The sequence below is a fragment of the Podarcis filfolensis genome, assembly GCF_964270895.1.
Source record: "Podarcis filfolensis genome assembly, chromosome: 2".
NCBI lineage: Eukaryota > Metazoa > Chordata > Lepidosauria > Squamata > Lacertidae > Podarcis > Podarcis filfolensis.
In genome coordinates this window covers 122,925,917-122,946,519 of record NC_139605.1, presented here as the reverse complement: position 1 = coordinate 122,946,519, position 20,603 = coordinate 122,925,917, and the positions used below count along the sequence as shown (strand labels likewise).

Here is a 20,603-nt window from a genome sequence, read left to right as displayed (position 1 = left end):
CACGTTCTCCAGGCTTGCTCTCAGGTAATAAGCCTGCATCTGGACTATACCACTAAACTGCAAAAATCTGGGGCACAATTATTGCTTATTAAAAACTAGCTAGGTGGGGTGTTATTTCACACACCTGAATGTTCTGCCACTAAAAACAAGCAAACACCCTCTGCACAGAAAACTGCTATGTCAAGAAGAAGGCAGCAGCTTCCTTGATGCAGGGCTGTTTCTTCTTCCCTTCCCCTCTGGCTTGGATTATTGAAATTCTGGGACTGGCAAACCTGCATTTTGGGGACTGTCATGGGGCCCCTTCACAACCAGCAACGAGGTCTGCGTAACTACTGTTCTCTTCTTCACTGGGGTTGTTCCATGGCAGATCACCACACCTTTACAACATCTGTGCTACTGACTCTCAAACTTTGGGATTGTTGAAATGCATACAACAAAAAATTCATCAATTTAAGCTGTGCAACTCCAGTTGGGTCTGCTAGACCTTCCCCACCAAAAAAATTAGGCAATGTGGACTAATCACTTTTGGGGTCCCTCTGGGATTAGGAGCCCTGACGCTTAAGGTTCATTAAATCCAGCCCTGTTCTGGGACAAGCAGGTCACCAATGCAGGGGTGTTGTTAGGAGGTAGCCCAGGGGCCCCAGACCCCTAGACTCCCTATCTCTTTCCCCTCCCCACTTCTTAATCTTAGCCTTTTTATTATTTAAAAAATACAAACTAGGCTTACAGGCCTGCTGAGTGTGATGCAAAACACCAGTGAGATTCCACCCCCCTCAATCTTAAATTGTTCAGAGACCTACATTTGCGTCTGTGCATATAAATCAGGAAATACAAATATGATGGGGATTCGCGTCACAAGCTTGGTCTCCCAGCTCTCTTAGAATTCCTAGCAGCACCCCTGTAGCAGCAGGCAAGCAAGCACCCACCTTGCTCCCTCACGGACGGTGCTATTCCACGTTGCCATTCTGATTGTGCTGGTTTCCAGGTGTGCGCGCCTCCTCCTCGCAGGGTGAGAGCTCGTCAATGGAGGTCTGGTTTGTAATTCCTAAGGAGGGGGAAAGGCATTAGCATCAGGGGGGTTGTGGGTACAGGTGCCAAGATCAAGAGACCCAGCAGAAGGTCAGGAGGAGTGAGGGGGCAGGTAAGGTGAGACGAGGGGGGCTTAGGAAGATGTAGGCCCTGAAAAAGGAGAGGGAACAGGAAACCTGTGAACCCCCTACAGACTTTGGACTCCAAATCCCACCAGCCCCAGCTGGCATTGCCAGTACTCAGGGATGAGTGCCTACTGTATCTCCAGAGGGCCAAAGGTTCCCTGTCAATGGTCCAAAAGAAGGGAGGGAAATGCCATAAAGAACTTGGGTCGCATCCACTCCGTGCATTTAAAGCACTACTCTATCACTTTAAAAGTCTTGGCTTTCCCCAAAGAATCCTGGGAAATGTAGCGTGTTAAGAATGTTGAGAGTTCTTACACAGACCCCACACAGAGCTGTAATTCTCAGGATTCTTTGGAGGAAGCCATGACTGTTAAAGTGGGAGAAAAGTGCTTTAAATGTACCGTCCAGTACCAACTGATGTGTGAATACCAGAACAAGCATACATTGCACAAGAACTGGATAAACTGAGATTAGGAAATGTTTGTGTTAGGTTTGTTTACTTTTTTTAACAAAATAATCTATCGGTCATGTTGATGGATTTACATATTAACTTTTCTATTTATTCTTGCTTATAAGCTGCTCTTATTGTCCTTACTGTAGAAGAGCGGGATATGAATACAACACGACAATAGCATTAGGAGAGGCATGGCAAGAGCAGGGCCTTTTATGTGGTGGCTCCCTTTTTTATTTTATTTAAATTTTATTTATTAATACTTATTCAAAGATACACAGAAAAACATACCCAGTAGAAAATATCTTTTTATAATATACTGAGATAAAACAACTACTTGATCTAAAAAAGAGCAAAGTCAGAAGGGAGAAAATACAAGAAAAGGAGAAATCTAAAGAAGGGTAAAGCGGCTAGAGGGGCATTAGGGAAGATGCAAATGGAAATTAAGAGAAAGAATGATTACATCAATGGCAATCAGATTGTGTTCAAGGGCTGGTTCTTAACGGGCTTTTTGTTACAAGGTCAGGAAGTGGATGTTTGGGGTGAATTTACATATTACTTGCGCATGCATGTCATGGAGCCCACAAATTTTTCTTTTTTCTTAACAGTTTGGGGAAGGGGCAGTATTGACCACAGCTCCCTTACAAACTTGACCAGGAAAACTGATCCAACACAACTAAATCTGTCCCCCTACTCACAAAGAAAGACATCCCTCTGCCCCACCGTCAGCCCATACCACTGGCAGCTCGCTCCTTCCACTTCTGTTTGTTCTCTTGGATGTACTTTGTCCAGGTGGAACGGAAGCTGTTGATGTCAGCATTGATTTCTCCCAGTTCAGCATGCTCATCGACAGAGGGCTGGCGCCAGTGGGAACTGCAGGAAGTGAGAGACACCATCAGAGGAACCTTGCAAGGGCCATAAAGGGCTGTTCCTGCCATGCAGCACCCTTCTTTGGCCAGAGACAGTCACGCTGGCTGGACTGCCGCCTGGTGTCCCTCTAGGGACAAACTAGGGGCCCCTGGAAGCACTTCCTTGGTTTTGGCCATGCTTCCACTTTATACTTAGAATCATAGAATCATAGAATCATAGAATCATAGAGTTGGAAGAGACCACAAGGGCCATCGAGTCCAACCCCCTGCCAAGCAGGAAACACCATCAGAGCACTCCTGGCATATGGTTGTCAAGCCTCTGCTTAAAGACCTCCAAAGAAGGAGACTCCACCACACTCCTTGGCAGCAAATTCCACTGTCGAACAGCTCTTACTGTCAGGAAGTTCTTCCTAATGTTTAGGTGGAATCTTCTTTCTTGTAGTTTGGATCCATTGCTCCGTGTCCGCTTCTCTGGAGCAGCAGAAAACAACCTTTCTCCTTCCTCTATGTGACATCCTTTTATATATTTGAACATGGCTATCATATCACCCCTTAACCTCCTCTTCTCCAGGCTAAACATGCCCAGCTCCCTTAGCCGTTCCTCATAAGGCATCGTTTCCAGGCCTTTGACCATTTTGGTTGCCCTCCTCTGGACACGTTCCAGTTTGTCAGTGTCCTTCTTGAACTGTGGTGCCCACAGGGACAACATTTGCCCTCCTCCAGTCTGCCGGGACTTCGCCTGTTCTCCAGGAATTCTCAAAGATGACTGCCAGTGGTTCCTCACTTAGCCTTGATCTCTGCGTTTCTCTGCGTAGCAAATCAACTTCTCTTAGTCTCCCCGCCCCCAACTCCTATTTTGTATTGTACATTTTAAGTCAGGAATGGGGAAACCTGGGGTGCTTCAGATGCTGCTGGACCAGACCACCCATCACCTCTGGCTACTTGCCAGGCTGGCTGGAATGGATGGGAGCTGAAGGACCACAAGTTCCCCACCCCTGTTCCATTTTCAAACTGGAAGGGAGGAGGTATTCTTTTTAAAAAAATAAAATAAGAAATAGTAATACCCACAAATAAAAATCAAATCAAATTAAAGACTCTCCTGTGAACTTGCCCAGCTTTGGGAGTGACAACCAAGACAGGAACAGGAGCGGGGTGGGGGGAAGGATCCATGTTTCTCCCTTGGGCATCCCCAAGCCAGGTGCACAAAGAACAGCTTGCATGGTGAGCCACGCCAAGGCAATTTCCAGCTACAAAGGGGCCCGTTTATGTGAAGCCCGACATTGCCGCTGGCTGTGCTGCTTGGCGCTTGCCTCACGGGAGTTTGGGGACGCACAGAGCTGGCACCTTGAAAGGTTCCAATTGATCTCACAGGCTGACACAGGCTCCCTTTGGTCCTCGCTGCCTTCCCCTGACAAGCAGGCGAGAGGCAGTCAAGAGGGGAAGCACTCCACAGCCCCCCAAAACTCACAGGGAGAGATGGGAAATGAAAAAAGCCCCTATTATTCTTCAAAAGAAAGAAGGCTGGCTGACTCTCCCACAGCAAACATGCTTCAGAGACCCAGTGTGGTGTAGTGGTTAAGAGCGGTAGTCTCGTAATCTGGGGAACCGGGTTCGCTTCCCTGCTCCTCCACATGCAGCTGCTGGATGACCTTGGGCCAGTCACACTTCTCTGAAGTCTCTCAGCCCCACTCACCTCACAGAGTGTTTGTTGTGGGGGAGGAAGGGAAAGGAGAATGTTAGCCGCTTTGAGACTCCTTCCGATAGTGGTAAAGTGGGATATCAAATCCAAACTCTTCTTCTTCTTCTTCAAAAGCTGAACTTCCCCTCCAGGGCTGGCCCTCCCATAAGGCAATGAGGCAGCCGCTTCAGGTGGTGGGGCTAGGCATGCTCCAGAACGAATTAAGTACTTAACCCACGGTACCGCTGTACAGTGGAACCTCGGTTCTTGAACGTCTCCGTTGACAAACAATTCGGAACCTGAATGTCAAAAATCCAGAAGTAATTGCTTCCATTTTCAAATGCACCTTGGAAGTCGAATGGCTTCCAAGGCGCATTTCTCCATTTTGTCAATGGATTTTGCTGACCGCCCTTTGATCTTCAGTTTTCTAACGTTTTGGAAGTCGAACAGTCTTCCGGAATGGATTACGTTTGAAAACCGAGGTTCCACTGTATCAGGAAACTGGCTTGTCATTATGATTGGAGGACTGCAGGTATGCTACCCAGGGGTGCTATCCCAAGTAGGGGTGATGTAGTCCATGGCATGGAGAGTACCATTAGGTAACATGAACGGGCTTCACTCAAGTACACCAAAGGAGTAAGGACCAACCCAGCTCTCTTGTCCCTGGTGAGCTCAGCCATTGAGAATCAAGCCACCTACCACTGCCCTATCATCACCCTGGGTTATTTTTTATTGGTCACATTAGCATGTGACAGCATGTTGGGAACTTGTGGCACAGCGCATGACACTGAAGAAGCCGGTCTCTCTTCCTTTGGAACTGGTTCTGGCTGCTTCTCCATGCCAGTGCTCCTCTCCGCCCCAGCCCTCCCTGTGTACAAACCTGCTCTGCTGGCTGGAGGATTTGTTCTTGGAGCCCTCCTCCACCAGGGGGATGACCATCTTCTCAGCCACATCCGTCAGAACTTGGAAAGTGGGCTCCACAATGAAATCAATGAAGCCTGTGGAAAGGAAGATGCCTTAACAACAGGGCTGTGGACCCCTCCGCTCCCCCAGGCACCGTGGTGCACCACAGAGAGGGATGGTATCTAGTGGGAAAGAATGACAGCAGGATGAAATAAGGTGGCAGATGGAGCAGGACTGGTGGTGAGCCCCACTAGGGAAGGAGATGCTGGTCGTGAGGGCCTCACCAAAGAATACAGCCTGGTATTGTGCAACTCACCAATCTGGGACTGAGCCACCAGCGTGGATGTACGGTCACACAAAGGGGAGAAAGGCAAACCAAGCTCAGCCTCTTTGTCACCCTAGAGAAAGCAAATGCAGCATCAGAACCAACCCTAAGAGCAAGACATCTGAGCCAAGCAGACTGATCCCAGGGTAGCAAGCATGGCTACTATTGTGCTGTGAAGCACAGACTATCACTCTTCAGGGAAAACGCTGCAATTGCTGTGAAATCCTGAGAATCTTTGGTTTGGTTTGGTGTGTTTAAAACCAAACACACATGTACCCATGGCTACAGACTGGCAGCATAGGGAGGAGAAATGAAAACAAACAGGCCACCTGATAAGATGCATTGCCTGGAGATCATAAATACCGTATTTTTCTCTCTATAACACGCAGATTTTTTCTCCTAAAAAGGAAGGGGAAATGTCTGTGCGTGTTATTGAGCGAATGTGTGGTCCCTGGAGCCGACTAGGGCGAGCGCAGGAACAAAAATCAGGCAAAAATCAAATCGCGTGATGGAGAAGGGAAACCTGAAAAGAGGAAGTTGCTGCTTTCCTGCATACTGCCTCAGGGTCTTACTGCCCACCCGCTTGTGTTTCGTTGCTGTGTTTGCTCAAACGGAACAAAGAGCAGGCAAATCCCCTCCCCTCCAGGCAAGCAGAGGGGAAAGCAGAGCGTCCTTCCTTCTAATTCCTCTCCCTGCTCCTCGCAGGCAGCCAGAAAACATGCAGGTGGGAGAGGGAGAGAGAAAGGGGGGGGCTGGCTTGGGTGGGGGGGAACTTTTGCCTTTCTTTCCTCCCTCCCGTTAAATCCCTCTCCTGCATTCTTAGCCAGCTGCTTCTCTGCACACCCCTCTCATGCTCCTTGTCCCTTCTGTGTTTTTCCTTCCCTCCCCACTTAAAATGTAGTTACAAAGCATGGATCCACATGAATCCTCAGGATCTTTGCATTGGGTCACCCCAAATTCACCATCAGATCACATAGCATGTCCATGGCTACAGCCTGCCCCCCAAAAATCACGCACCCACTGTTGCCTGGGGCCACAATGGTGCAAAAACATGGTTACAAAGCATGGATCCACAGGGATTCTCAGGATTTTTGCATTGGGTCACCCCAAATTCACCATCAGATCACATGTCTGTGGCCACAGCATGAAGCACAAAAATGATACATCCACTGTTTCATTCAGAATTTTTTTCCCCTTGTTTTCCTCCTCTAAAAACGATGTGCGTGTTATGGTCAGGTGCGTGTTATAGAGCGAAAAATACAGTACATGGCTTCCAACAGTCAGGGGGGTTATGGTTCTTCCTTCAACACAGCTCTTAGTCTCTGCTCAGGAATCCTAGCCCTTCTACCTCTGTATAATTCAGCAACTTTCTCTAAGGGATGCCTCCTACAAAATATTTCACACTTCCAATTCAAAACTAGATCCCACTTTCAAAACTGCACTCAATACTGAAAGGAACACACAAGCATATTTTCATGGATTTGCCTTTCAGCATACTGACAGTGGAAGGAAGGTGGGGGAGATTCATTTCTTGCTTGCAAATAATTTGAAGGCAAGAATGTAAAATTACATGCATGCACTCCTTACTACGCTATGTCTTGTGTGTCTGTTTTGTAGTGGAGTCACCTGTACGCAAGCATAATAATCCCAGAGGAAACAGGCCTCTGAGTCACAGAGGTCACAGGTTATACCTGTCGGAAGAATTCTTCCATGAGGGCCTTGGTCCATCGGGAGTGCACCGTCCACTGTTTGGTGGGGTGGCTGATGTCGGCTGCATGCAGCAACAAGGAGAGTGCTTTTGACTTGTCAATTCTGGAAAAGTATTATCATGGAAATAATGAGGACAGAGTTGGATCTTGCATCTGGCATACCCCACCTTCACCCTACAGGGTAAGGCAGCCACAAACCCACTTGCCAACTCACCACAGACAAGTGATCTTAGCCCTCTGGCCAAGCAGGTCACATGGCACCACACAGATCCCTATTGTGAAAATCTCATTTCCACTGCAGTTTTCAAGCAGGCAAGAAAAAGGGAAAGTCCCTTCCAAGCCACTGGGGAACTTGGGGAAAAGTTCTGCTGTTTCTCATTTTTCTCCTGGCCTTTTCTCAAGCCCTCTGGGCATGTCAGAAATGGCAACCAAAAATAATGGCTGACTGGTAAGCCAAGTCTATATTTATGGGCCTCTGTGCTTCAGTACAACCAGAACTCCTGAAAATAAGTCATGACATTATAGATAAGTTGGTGGCTCAATTAGTGGAGAATGAGACTCTTAATCTCAGAGCCATGGCCTCAAGCCCCATATTGGGCAAAATATTCCTGCATTGCTGGAGGTTGGAACCTCAGTTCTACGAGTCCATGACTCAAAACATAATGGGCTAAATAAATTGTTTCTCCTCCACCTCTCTGCCACTCTTCTGTCTTTCTTTGGTCTATTCTTAGAAAAACAGAGTCCTTCTGCTGGTACCATTCCCACAAAACCTGCTCCTTTTGAAAAGCCCCAAGACTCCTTTTTCTTTCCATAACTCCTTTAGTGAAATGCCATTAATAGAGGACAGGTTCCCCAGCATAACTAGAGCTAGGCTAAAATAAGCCCCTCTCCCTCTGGGCTTCAGACCTTGCTTCAAAGCATTGCCCTTGCTCTGAATTGTTACATCAGCACACGGCCAGTTCTGGTTGTCTAGCCAGATTTGTGATGTCATCACATTCACTGGAACACTGCTAGCTGGACATCCCCGGCCTTACCAAGTCACTGTTACTCTGCGAGGCTGGAAAAAATTAGGACTCAGGTCCCACTGTCCCTATCACCCCTCCCTTGGGCACCTCCATCCATGCCATATGGTCTGTGCCCCTGCCTCCCCTGCAGTCCCCTTCTTCTGCCACTTACCGCTCAAGCTGCTGCAGGGAGGTTTTCATGGACTTGACTTGCTGGAAGTGACAGGACATGTCCGTAGCCAGAACCATTTCAATCACAAGTGAACGGAGTTCCCTGCACCACACAAAACAGAAGGAAAGAGATATTCACACAGACTTTTCCTGTGTGTTTCATAAAATCATAGAGTTGGAAGGGGCCTTGTAGGCTGTATAGTTCATTATTCTTGTCTCCCCAGATGTTGGACTACAACTCCTCTCATCCACAGACAGCTAAATCAGCTGTGGATGATGGGAGTTGTAGTCGTAACAACATCTTGGGACTCAAGGTTGAAGAATGCAAGAACACTGGTCTAGTCCAATGCCCTGCACAATGCAGGAAATCCAGAGCAAGAGCATCCCCAACAGAAGGCTGTCCAAATCCTCTGCTTCAAGCCCATCACTCTCTGGGTAATTGGTTCCATTATTGAACTGCTCTTACCATCAAGAGGTTTCTCATGGTGCATGAGCAAAAATCTACCCTCCTGTAACTTGAACCCATTGGATCTAGCTCTGCCCTTGGGGCAGAAGGGCATATGTATTTTCTGTGTGACAGCTCTACCACCTGTACCATTATCTCCTCTTCTTCTTTAGTATAACTATGGAACTTGCCCTCACAGGAGGCCATGATGGCCACCAACCTGGATGGCTTTAAAAGAGGATTAGACACATTCCTGAGGTACGAGACTATCAACAGGGCTGTAGTCTACCTCCCCTGCCAGAGACAGTATATCTCTGAATACCAGTTGCTGTGAAAGGTGTGCCGAGTGCTGTTGGGCTCATGCTCAGCTTGCTGGCTTCCCACTGGCACCTGGGCGGCCACAGTGAGAACAGGATGCTAGACTGGATGGGCTCCTGGTCTGATCCAGCAGGCTCATCACAGGTCCTTACACCCAGTGGAGCCCTGACATTTGGTGAGAAAAGAAAGGATCTATCCATTTGGTCATCATGAATGGCCAGATTTGAGCAGATGATCTTTGATACTGTTCCAAGATGTGTGTCAGGTAATAACACTGTCGCGATGTGCTTTCTAAATGACCTCTAATATTGGTGGTTATATCTTTTGCCCTGCATCCCAGGAGTCATGAGAAGCTCAAATGGCATTGAGTCACATAAATGCCTGTCTTCTGGCCGATATGTTCCCAAATATAATACATCTTCTCATTTACTCTTGCCTCCAAGAAGCCTTTGCAATGTTAAGCCTCCCAGCCTCCCAGCAAGGCCTTAGTAACTATAACACATTTATCAGTCTGTCAAACTCTATCCAATTTCATTCTTTTTCTGAAGATGAACGGATTCAATAGGTGATCATCATTGCAATTGTTTAGTCCTGTGCAGCTGCGTTTGAAGGAGAATTCTGTAAAACTCAAAAGCTTACTCCCACTATTTCTTAGGACTGAACAAAAGATATAATCACACTTCTTCCATGTATAGGCACATCCAGACCATCGTTACAAAGCATCTGGCTACCCAGCATGCATAAGGGTGTTCTGTAAGTTCCAGGAGGAAGCCAATCATGATGGGTCCCCATCAGAAGTGTATGGAAGGGGGGCAGCTGTGTAGTTGGGTTTTTCCTATACCCCTCTTTTTTCTCCAAGTGGTGTGATCCATGCAAGTATAAAGCAACTGCACCATCTGCAAATAGGGAATTCTCACAGAAAGTGAAAGGGGTGAGGACTGGCCTGCAGGAAAACCAAGTGATGTATCATGAAAGGTGAGCTGCCTATAGACCCTGTCAAGTTGACCTACATAAATAACCCATGGGTTGCTTTTGAGTCTGGTCAGGGAGCAGGTCTGGATATGGGTAATGAAAAGGGTTTGGAAACTGTCTTGGGCCAGAAAAGGGTTCCAAGCCCCGGGTGCTGCCTAGCAAGCCTGCTATGGTCTGCTATGGTCCACGGGGTCACTAAGAGTTGGACACGACTAAATGACTAAACAACAACAAGGAAGGTGATGTGGGTTGAAATCAAGGAGACAAGCAGGGCAAGCATGAAAAGACATTTGGAAGAAGGGATCTGGAGAAGCTCAGACCCTTATCACCTGCACCAGTTGACTCCAGCTAAAAGTCTCATCATAAATTCCAAGCCTCTGAGCCTGTGTGTGCATGAAATGAACAAATGAGGTTCTCTGCACTTTGACTCCAGAGTAGCTGGTTTTTCCTACATTGCAAGTGCTTTCTTTTTCTGTGGTGTGTTGGCAGTCTGGGTATATTTCCAGGTGAAGGCAGGGGAGAGCCACAGCCTTCATCAACCCATGCAACAAATCCATTTATATACTATTTATAGCATGCGAATTTCCTGGAAATGCCATTGTTTTCAGACCTGAAATCCAATGGTAAACTCCAGAAACAAATTCACCACTTCACTTGCTGCTTCTGTGAATTAAGCCTAATATTCTGGCCCTTGCTTCATGTATTGATGCACAAGTCATGAGTTCCGGTTTTCCTGGTCCTTACAGTATTGCTGTCATCACCCTCAACAGCTGGGGTGAGGAACCTATGCCCCTCCAGATGCTGCCAAGCTACAAGTCTCATCATCCCTGTCCATTGGCAATGCTGGCTGCAGCCAATCAGAGTTTGAATCCAACATCTAAAGGGTCACAAGTTCTCTGTCCATGATCAATAGGTAAAAGAGACATGGAGACCAAAAGTGGGCCCAGTGAATGAACTGGGAGCATCTGGTGCTATATAGAGCACAGGTGTGGGGAACCTTGGCCCTCCTGGTATTGTTCAACCACAACTCCCATCAGCCTCAGCAAACATGGCCAATGGCCAGAGATGACAGAGATGTAGTTCAGCAACATTTGGAAGGCCAAAGGTTATCCATACCTGCTGTGGTGTATTCAAAGCCTACTGGATGTGTGGACCTGAAATGAGACCATCAGGAGCTCAACAGAAACACGTATGAGCTTAAATAAAACAAAGTATTTAAAACTGGAATCCTAAACCCACCCAACTTAGTGGGACATTTTCTGAGTAGGTAAACATTGCACAATGAGAGGGCACTGTGTCCACAATCCTATCCACTTTAGCTGACAGCAGTGGTTGCAAACCATTGGCTTGACTCTCCCACAATGTCTGCCCCCTCCAGGAGAGTCCGCCCCCCATTCCCAGGCAACATCTTCCTCAGCAAGAGTGAGTCCTATTCAGCAGGCAGGAGGAGGACGAGGTCTCACACGAATTCGTCCTTGGTCAGGTTGACGAGGATGTTCATCTCATCCTCCTGCATCATGCGGAAGACAGCACTGATGTGGTGGTTCTCAAGCACCGAGCGGTCATTGTACAAAATGGCCGTGTCTGACCTGGGGAAGGGAAGAACAACAGTACAGTTCAGAGGCAGCTTTAGCAATGCCAATTCCAGTCTTGTTTCACAGGGATTGGGGTAGACATTCGAACTCTTCTGATTTTCACCCATGCACCCACGCGCATATCAGGTGCCATAGTCCAACACTCTAAGCACTGAATAGGGGGTATAGTTTGACTTGGCTGCAGTGGTGGTTGGAGCCCATTGAAGCTGGTAAGGTGGATGCCCAACAGTAAGTGAAGCCAGAACCAATGACCGGCAGAGCCACCATATTCAAGTTTGCCCCATCTCGTTTGAACCCTACTGAGTTCAGTAATGGCAACTGGCTGCCAATTAGCTTCTGGGCCCAATCCAATTGTTGGTTTCAATCTACAAAGGCCTAAATGCCACAGGACCAAAATATCTCAAGGACTGCCTCTCCCCATGTGATCATCCACCGAGGCCCTTCTTCATGTGCCTCCTCCAAGACAGGTCCAGAGGGTGGCAACACAAGAATGGGCCTTTTCTTTAGTGGCTCCCCATTTGTGGAATGATCTCCCCAGGGAGGCTCACCTGGTGCCTTTGCTACACATCTTTAGGTGCCAGTCAAAAACATTCCTCTTCTCTCAGGCCCTTGGCTAATTAAACCACCATGGCCTTTTAAACTGCGGGGGATTGTTTTTGTTTGTTACTATGCTAGGTCAGGGACTGGAACATGCTCTACCACTCTGCCATCAAAAGACTTTCTTTCACTTTTTTATAATAGCTGCCCATTGTACCAATAAGCGCTCGCTCTCTCTCTCTCTCTCTCTCTCTCTCTCTCTCTCTCACACACACACACACACACACACATGAAACAGATCCATATTGCTCACTTGGTTTGGATGTGGAAGCTGTTAGTGGTCCCTGTGTGCTCATAGTCATGGATTGCTGCCGCAAAGACAATGGCCAGGACCTCAATCTCTGTCAGGCAGTGCTGCAAAGGGGGACAGAAACAGGAGGTGCCATCGGAACCTGTGGGGAGCCCTCCCTTGCCCAGCAGCAGAGACAGAGTATTCACCAGGATGGATCCCCTCTAGCCTCATATCTCTTTGCCTGGTTGGATATTCTCCTGTGTGGGTGAACAAGTCCAGTTCATACTCATGGGTCACCCTCAGAATAGCATAGTGCTTTGGTGGCTTCCCAATGGCCAGTGTCGGGGACCCCTTTCCATCCCAGTGGCCAGTGTTTCCTTATGGGCAGCCTTCCTGTAGCCTTATGTCAGTGATGGGCAGAGCCTGAGGCAGAAGTAGGAGGAGCAACAAACATAACTTTCACTGTTGTACAGTAGTTAATTTCTGCACACACCCCTTTGGGCATCCTTCAGGTTGCATATAGTTTCCTCAGGTTTCCTAGGTCTCCGGTTTCCCACCCCTGCTAAATTACTGATTTGCTGTATTACAAACTTCTGTGGACCAGAGCCACATTTCATCAGATGCATGAAGCCATCTGATGGGGAGCCTGTGACCTTACCTGGAGATGCTGGGGACGGAACCTGGGACTGCCACCTGCTGTACCACCCAGCTATGGCCAGGCACTGCTGCACTACGACCCCGATCATACTTGGACAACCACTGACCATGCTGACTGGGGCTGATGGGACTGGGGTCCAATCGGATCTGGGGTGTCACAGGTTCTTCATTCATCTGATGACGTGGGCTCTGATCCATGAGATCACAATACATTTGTTCATTATTATGATGCCACTAGACTCTATTGTTGTTTCATTGCCAAGAAACCAACCAGCTACCCCTCTGGAATCTATTGCGGTGCTGATGCAATAAGAGGCAGAAGCAGTCTGAACACACAGCACAAGGTAGACAAATATGGAAGAAGAGTAGGAACTATGGCTTCTTTTCGACTGACAGAGGTGCTTTCAGCACCTGAAGATAAAGCAGAAACATCGCCATTGCAATAACTGCAAGTTTTACAGGTTGTATTTCTGCCTGTTGCATGGCTCTTAAAGGTACAGAGTCTCTATTAGAAATAAAACACAGCAACAAACAAGGAAAGAGATGGTGAGGAGAGAAGGGTCTGGCTTAGTGAACCGTTGCCTTCAGAAAGAAACCTCTTTTCCAGCTCCTGCCATTATGTTAAACCAAAAGAGGCCACTAGGAGTTGCTATGTTATTGATGTCAATGCTCAGTGCTATTTTCCTGGAAAAAGGGGTGCAGGAATGTCTCCCTTGTTCTCTTATCATGGCAATGGCACCCACCTGAGAGGTGCTGGAACTGAGTTCTGGTGAGTTCCCACTGAAATAAAAGCCCTGTCAATGCTTCATATATAGATTTTCTAGAGATGGACTGTAAAAGAGGACTTAGGGCCATTAATCATGTGATGTACCCTTCATTTCTGCGATCTAGGACTGCATTACTGGGATGGACTTGGCCAAGATGAGAAACACGCTTTCTAAGAGCATTAATAACCCATGATTCCCAGTTTGCCTACACCTAGAAGAGCCTTCCAAGATGGCACCATAGATAGACACTTCTCAGAGAACCAGCAGACAGAATATCCACATGGTGCCCTCACCACCATGCCCGTGCGAAGCAGGAAGCAGTGCACAGTCTGGGTGACGTCAGCAGCGTGTATCTGGTTGTGATACGGGTTCTTGTATTTCCCGTAACCAGCCTCCAGCGCATCAAGGAAGGTCATGAGGTACACTGTGGGGATCTAGAGATAAATGAAAAGGTTAACAATGTAGCTCCAGGCAAGCTTTGGGGATAGGAGTAGTCAGTGCTTTTTTTCTAGAAAAAATGTTTAGGAGTACTCTCATTTTCCTACTCTTATTGAAATACTGCCCCTCAATGAGGCCAAACATAGATTCACAAAATGTTTAGGGATATGCGTACCCCTGCGTACCCCCTGGGAGGAAAAAGCACTGGGAGTAGTCAAGGATATAGGACGCTGTCTCATACCTAGGAAGTCCATCTAACTCCGTATGGTAAAAGGTAAAGGACCCCTGGACGGTTAAGTCCAGTCAAAGGCAACTATGGGGTTACAATGCTCATCTCGCTTTCAGGCTGAGGGAGCCGGCGTTTGTCCACAGACAGCTTTCTGGGTCATGTGGCCAGCAGGACTAAACCGCTTCTGGTGCGACAAGACGCCATGACGAGTGCCAGAGCACACAGAAACACTGTTTACCTTCCCACTAATAGTAGTAGCTATTTATCTACTTGCACTAGTGTGCTTTTGAACTGCTAGGTTGGCAGGAGCTGGGACAGAGCAACAGGAGCTCACCAACTGGCAAGCCAAAGAGGCTCAGTGGTTTAGATGACAGCACCATCCACTCCCATTGACTGCCTAGCTCCCACAGGGTCTCTGGCACGGCTCTTTCCCAGTACCTAGATGTGCCAGGGATGGAACCGGGGATCTTTCGCATGCAGTGCGGGACCCATCCTTACAAAAAAAAGTCACAGGCTGACATCTATGCTCTGATGCAGAACCCTCCAGTCTTCACTTAAGATTCCAGCACACACACACTGGCAAAGAGACAGTTTAAAAGTGGAAGATCCCAGGGTGGTCATATTCCTTGTCCAGAATGCATGTGAGTCCTCCACCTGCACTATCCCATCACTAACCTCTTGAAAAACAGAATGTGTCTGAAATAAGACATGACCCTTATGCCCTTTGGCAGCATGAATTTCAAGGGCATCTGCTCTGTCCTAAGGGGCTGGGGCGTTCCAGAATGAGGAATGACCTGCTCTTAACAAAAAGACCACTTCCTTTAAATACAGAACATCCCAGGCTTGGAAGAAGCTTTCCTTTTTGGGCTCTGGAGCTCAGGGTAGCTTCTTGTTTGGTGCCCTGGAGTCTTTATTTTGTAGGAGGGGTATGGAATAGCCCTTTAATAAATCATCATCATAACAACACTGTGATTATACACATGCCATTTCTTTTTCTTTTTTTTTCAACTTCTTTTTATTCATTTTCTGTAATCAAACAACAACAAAAAAAAGGAAAATACAAACAAAAAATAACCTACACATACCAAAGGAAAAAAAACAAACATCACGCAAAGCAAAACACATACACCAACCAAAACACAGACATTAAATATCAACAAATAACAATTGACTTCCCTCCACCTCGGTTTTGGATTATGTGAAAATTAAAACCATTCTGCAGTTTTTTCATTTTATAGCATCTACACATCGCAAGAGTTATGTTATACCTACTGTAATTTTTATATCTCTAGAATTTGTTTCCATATATGTTATAAATTTATACCAATCGTCAATAAACTTTATGCCTTTTTTCTGTCTGATATTCTGCGTCATTTTTGCCAAATCCATATACTCAAACAATTTAATTTGCCAGTCTTTAACAGTCGGGATATTTGGGGTTTTCCAATTTTGTGCTAACAAAATCCTGGCAGCTACAATTGCATATTGAAACATTAAATGATCTTCTTTCTTGATCTCCTCTCCAATCATTCCCAGAAGGAAGGCTTCGGGCTTTTTGACAAAGGTGTATTTAAGTATTTTCTTTAGTTCGTTGTAGATGGAATCCCAAAATTTTTTAACTTCTTCACATTTCCACCACATGTGGTAGAAGCTCCCCTCTTTGGTTTTACACTTCCAACATCTTTTGTCGCCAGTCTTATACATTTTTTGCAATTTCACAGGAGTGATGTACCAACGATACATCATCTTTTCCATATTTTCCATATTTTCTCTGAGGGCAGTACAGGCTGTATACGATAATGACTCTTAAAATCCTATCTTGGAATGTGAACGGACTAAATGACAAATCTAAAAGAAATAAAGTTCTGAAGGTTTTGATGAAAAAGAATGTTGATGTGATATGCTGTCAGGAAACACACGTGGCCAAAAAACACAAACATATTCTGATAAATAAAAGGTTGGGGACTGAATTTATCAACTCAGATATAAACAAAAAAAGAGGAGTGGTGATATATGCAAAAGAAAAAGGAGACCCCAAATTAATATGTAAAGATGAGGAAGGGAGAATTGTGGGGGTACAGATTACCCATCAGGGAGAAAAATTAAATGTGGTAAATGTTTATGCCCCAAACTCGAATAAAGCAGAATTTTTTTAAAAACTGGAACAAATATTATTGGACTTAGAGCCTCATAAATTGATCCTACTAGGTAACTTAAATGGAGTTCCAATACCAGAGTTATACAGAAGTGCAAAAAAGAAAAAATTGAGTCAAGGGAAACTACCAAGATCATTCAAAAACCTTGAAAAAAACTTAGACTTGGTGGATATTTGGAGACACAAAAACCCATTGACAAAACAATTTACACATTTTTCAGAGCCGCACCAGAGCTGGGGTAGAATAGACCAGATCTGGGTATCAAGAGAATTAGTAACAAGAGTTGAAAAATGTGAAATACAACCCAGAACTCTTTCTGATCATAATTCAATATCTTTGGAAATTAAATGTGGAGTTCAGGGCGTGTACAGATGGAGAATGAACGAGTACCTATTTGAAAATGAGGAGATAATTGAGAAGGCAAAAAAACCTCTAAAAGATTTCTTTGACTTAAACCTTAATAAAGAGACAAATATTGACACAGTCTGGGACGCCAGTAAGGCGGTGCTAAGAGGCTTTCTAATCCAACAAAACAGTTATAGGAAAAGAATAAGAGAACAAAAGAAAGATGAAATTCTGATCCAATTAAGAGAATGCGAGAAAAAATTAATAATAAACCCTAGTGATGAACAGACCAAACAAACATCCAAATTGTTACAAACACAATATTCAATGCTAGTCAATCAAGAAGTTGAATGGAGAATCAAATCAATGAGGCAAAAATTCTTCGAATCAGCAAACAAAACAGGGAAATTCTTGGCCTGGCAACTGCGAAAAAGGAAAAAGCAAAATGTGATTAATAAGATAAAAATAGAAGAAAGGCTTGTGGAAGAACCAAATGAAATAAAGAAAAATTTCCTTAAGTTCTTTGAAAAACTATACCAGAAAGAAGAAGAAGATATAGCAGAAATAGGAAAATATTTAGAAAATAACAGAATAACATCCATAACGGAGGACGAGAAAAACCAATTGAATAAGTGCATAACAGTAGATGAGGTCCAGGAAGCAATAAAGAGAATGAATCTAGGGAAAGCACCGGGCCCAGATGGTCTATTGGCCAAATATTATAAAACTCTTGAAGAATACTTAGCCCCGGTGTTATGTGAGGTAATGAATAATATTTTACAAGGAGGGAAGATACCGGACTCTTGGAAAGATGCTCACATAACGCTGATACCTAAAGTGGACTCAGATAAACTAAACCTTAAAAATTATAGACCGATATCACTTCTCAACAACGATTATAAAATATTTGCTGAGATAATGGCAAATAGACTCAAGAGCTACTTAAAAAATGCAATACATATGGATCAAGCTGGATTCCTGCCTAATAGACAACTAAAAGACAATGTCAGGCATATAATAAATATCACTGAATATTTGGAAAAGAAGAATGAAATTCCTGCAGCACTAATTTTTATCGATGCAGAAAAAGCATTCGATAATGTATCATGGCGATTCCTATTAGAGTGTATGGAGACAGCAGGGATAGATGGTGCCTTTATGGAGGGAATCAAAGCAATTTATTCAAATCAAAGAGCTAAACTGATCATTAACAATAATTTATCAGACACATTTGAAATTTCAAAGGGCACAAGACAAGGCTGCCCCCTGTCTCCGCTTCTTTTTATAATGGTGTTGGAAGTAATTGCGAATAAGATAAGGAAAACATCTGAGGTACGAGGAATTAGAATTGGGGTGAAAGAATTCAAACTGAAGGCATACGCCGATGACCTGGTGATATCAGTTGAGGACCCGGTACAGAGTATTGACAAAGTTTTGGGACTTTTAAAAGAATTTGGGAAAGTATCGGGCTTTAAGCTAAACAAAACCAAAACTAAAATGATGGTTAGGAATATGGGAGAAGATCCAAGGAGGCAGTTAGAACTCCAATCGGGAATTAAAGAAGTAAAAAAGATAAAATACTTAGGGGTATGTGGCAAGGTAAAAGACCGAGAATTAGATTTAAATTGTTAACGGACAGAAAAGACAGAGGAGGATTCTCGGTCTCAAATTTGAGTCTGTATTATGAAGCCTCATGCCTGTGTTGGCTTAGAGAATGGGTTACTTTAAAGAACACAGATCTGTTAGATTTAGAAGGCTTTGACCTAAGATTCGGCTGGCATGCTTATCTTTGGCAGAATAAGGAAAAGGTGCATAAAGGCTTCTCAAACCACATCATTAGAGGAACACTATTAGAAGTGTGGGAAAAGAATAAAAAATTACTGGAAAAAAGACCCCCTGGTGGCTATAGCCTGTTGACATATTAACTATTAAAAAAATGAACATGGAAGGTGAGAGACTGACCTATGAAGACCTCCTCGAAAGATCGGAAAGGGGATGGAAAATTAGACCCTATGAAGAGTTAAAAAGTAAATTAACAGGTTGGTTGCAGTATCACCAAATTAATGCTTTATGGAAGGATGATAAAAAGATTGTAATGAATGAGAAAAAATCTAAGTTCCAGGTAGAGATAATAGAAAGTAAAACCAAATTACTATCAAAAATGTATAATCAGCTTTTGGATTGGGACACCAAGGACGAAGAAGTTAAAGAGGTCATGGTAAAGTGGGCCATAGACATTGGATACAATTTGGATTTTGAAAAATGGACTAAGTTGTGGACTAAAGGAATGAAATTTACACATGCCATTTCTTACCTTGAAGCGGCTGTTGAGGTTGTGGCGGGTGAGCAGTTCAAAGACAATTGTGCGCAAGGCGTGGTCCTCGCTCACCTTATTCAGCGCAAAGACGTCAAAAAACCAAAGGTCAAGAGTCTACACAAGAAAAGCCAAAAAAGAAACATAAAAAAGGAGGACTATGTCCTGAGCATAGTGCACTTAACTGGTACAGATGGAGAAAGAATGAGCATCAGAAGAAAGGAAACCTTCCACCTCTCAACTTTGGAGCATGTTGAACAAGAAGTATTGCCACAAAGAGTTCCTTTAAGCCTGTGCAAAGAGCATTTTGCTTTTGCAGTGATGAGCTGTAGCTGGTCCCCTACACATCCAACAAGATTATAGGCCATTAATTCCTGATAAAAAACCACCGCTTTCAGCCCCAGTGTCTCTCTTTTAAAAAGTTACGGCAAAACAAAGGAGGAAAGCTAGGAAAGTTTCCTTGACTCATGCAACTTGATCACAGAAAATGGGTCAGGGTATAAGCAATCAGTGCCTTTTTTGGGACAGAGTACCATCAGGACTCCTTCTTTTTGCTGTTCATGGCAGCCATTTTGTGCTGGGACCCACAGCATGAATACCAGCCTTCTAATTTTTTGCCCCCCAGAAAGCAGAGTGAATAACTCCCAGCTTGAGAGGTTGGGGCAAGTGCAGAAGCATCACGTCAAGGAAGGAAGCAAAGGAAGTTAAGGCTGCAATCCTACACACACCTACCTGGGAGTGAGCCCTCTTAAACTCAGTGGGCTTACTTCTGAGTAGACATGGGCAGGATTGGGCAGTAAGTCCAGCATCCCCCTAATAGAGCTGCATTACCTTCAGGCAGTTGATGACAGAGGGAGAATAGTTCGGCCCCACCGCCGTGTAAGTCCGACGGAACATCCTACAGGGCAGATAACAGCAGGTCAGGCTCTCCACGGAACATCTGGACTGCATCCCCATAGAGACACCTCCCAAACTCCACTGAGTATCCAGATGTCTGAGTGCTGGATAAAATACTGCATCCAAGACCCTCTCCTTACACACCAGGCCAGCAGTCCTCAATCCTTCCAAACCCAGGAAATTCAAATGGGACTTGACTTTCAATCTTTGCACCTTATAGATCAGGTTGGGGAGCCCTTTTTTCAGCCTGGGGGCCAGGGCTAAAAGTGGGTGGGTCAATGGCTGTATGTGTTGCCTTTCTCTGTCCTCTTTCCAGGGAAAGAAGAGGTGTTCTCACAGCTCAAGGACAGGCTCCAGCCAGGCAAAACGAGGGTGTG

General features: G+C 45.2%; 1 protein-coding gene across 9 annotated transcripts in view; it reads right to left on the bottom strand.

Annotated features, from left to right (window-relative positions):
- Positions 1-20,603, bottom strand: part of PDE1B (phosphodiesterase 1B) — a 130,159-nt gene that overhangs the window by 7,951 nt on the left and 101,605 nt on the right. For all 9 annotated transcript variants that reach the window (XM_083599764.1, XM_083599765.1, XM_083599766.1 and 6 more), the window contains 11 exons: positions 20,161-20,227; positions 19,330-19,446; positions 14,141-14,281; positions 12,445-12,545; positions 11,463-11,588; positions 8,266-8,367; positions 7,072-7,192; positions 5,372-5,453; positions 5,033-5,150; positions 2,342-2,478; positions 927-1,045 (listed from right to left, as the gene is read on the bottom strand). In XM_083599764.1, the coding sequence (XP_083455890.1) occupies positions 948-1,045; positions 2,342-2,478; positions 5,033-5,150; positions 5,372-5,453; positions 7,072-7,192; positions 8,266-8,367; positions 11,463-11,588; positions 12,445-12,545; positions 14,141-14,281; positions 19,330-19,446; positions 20,161-20,227 (1,210 nt within the window). In that variant the 3' untranslated portion in view covers positions 927-947. The remainder of the gene's footprint in view (positions 1-926; positions 1,046-2,341; positions 2,479-5,032; positions 5,151-5,371; positions 5,454-7,071; positions 7,193-8,265; positions 8,368-11,462; positions 11,589-12,444; positions 12,546-14,140; positions 14,282-19,329; positions 19,447-20,160; positions 20,228-20,603) is intronic.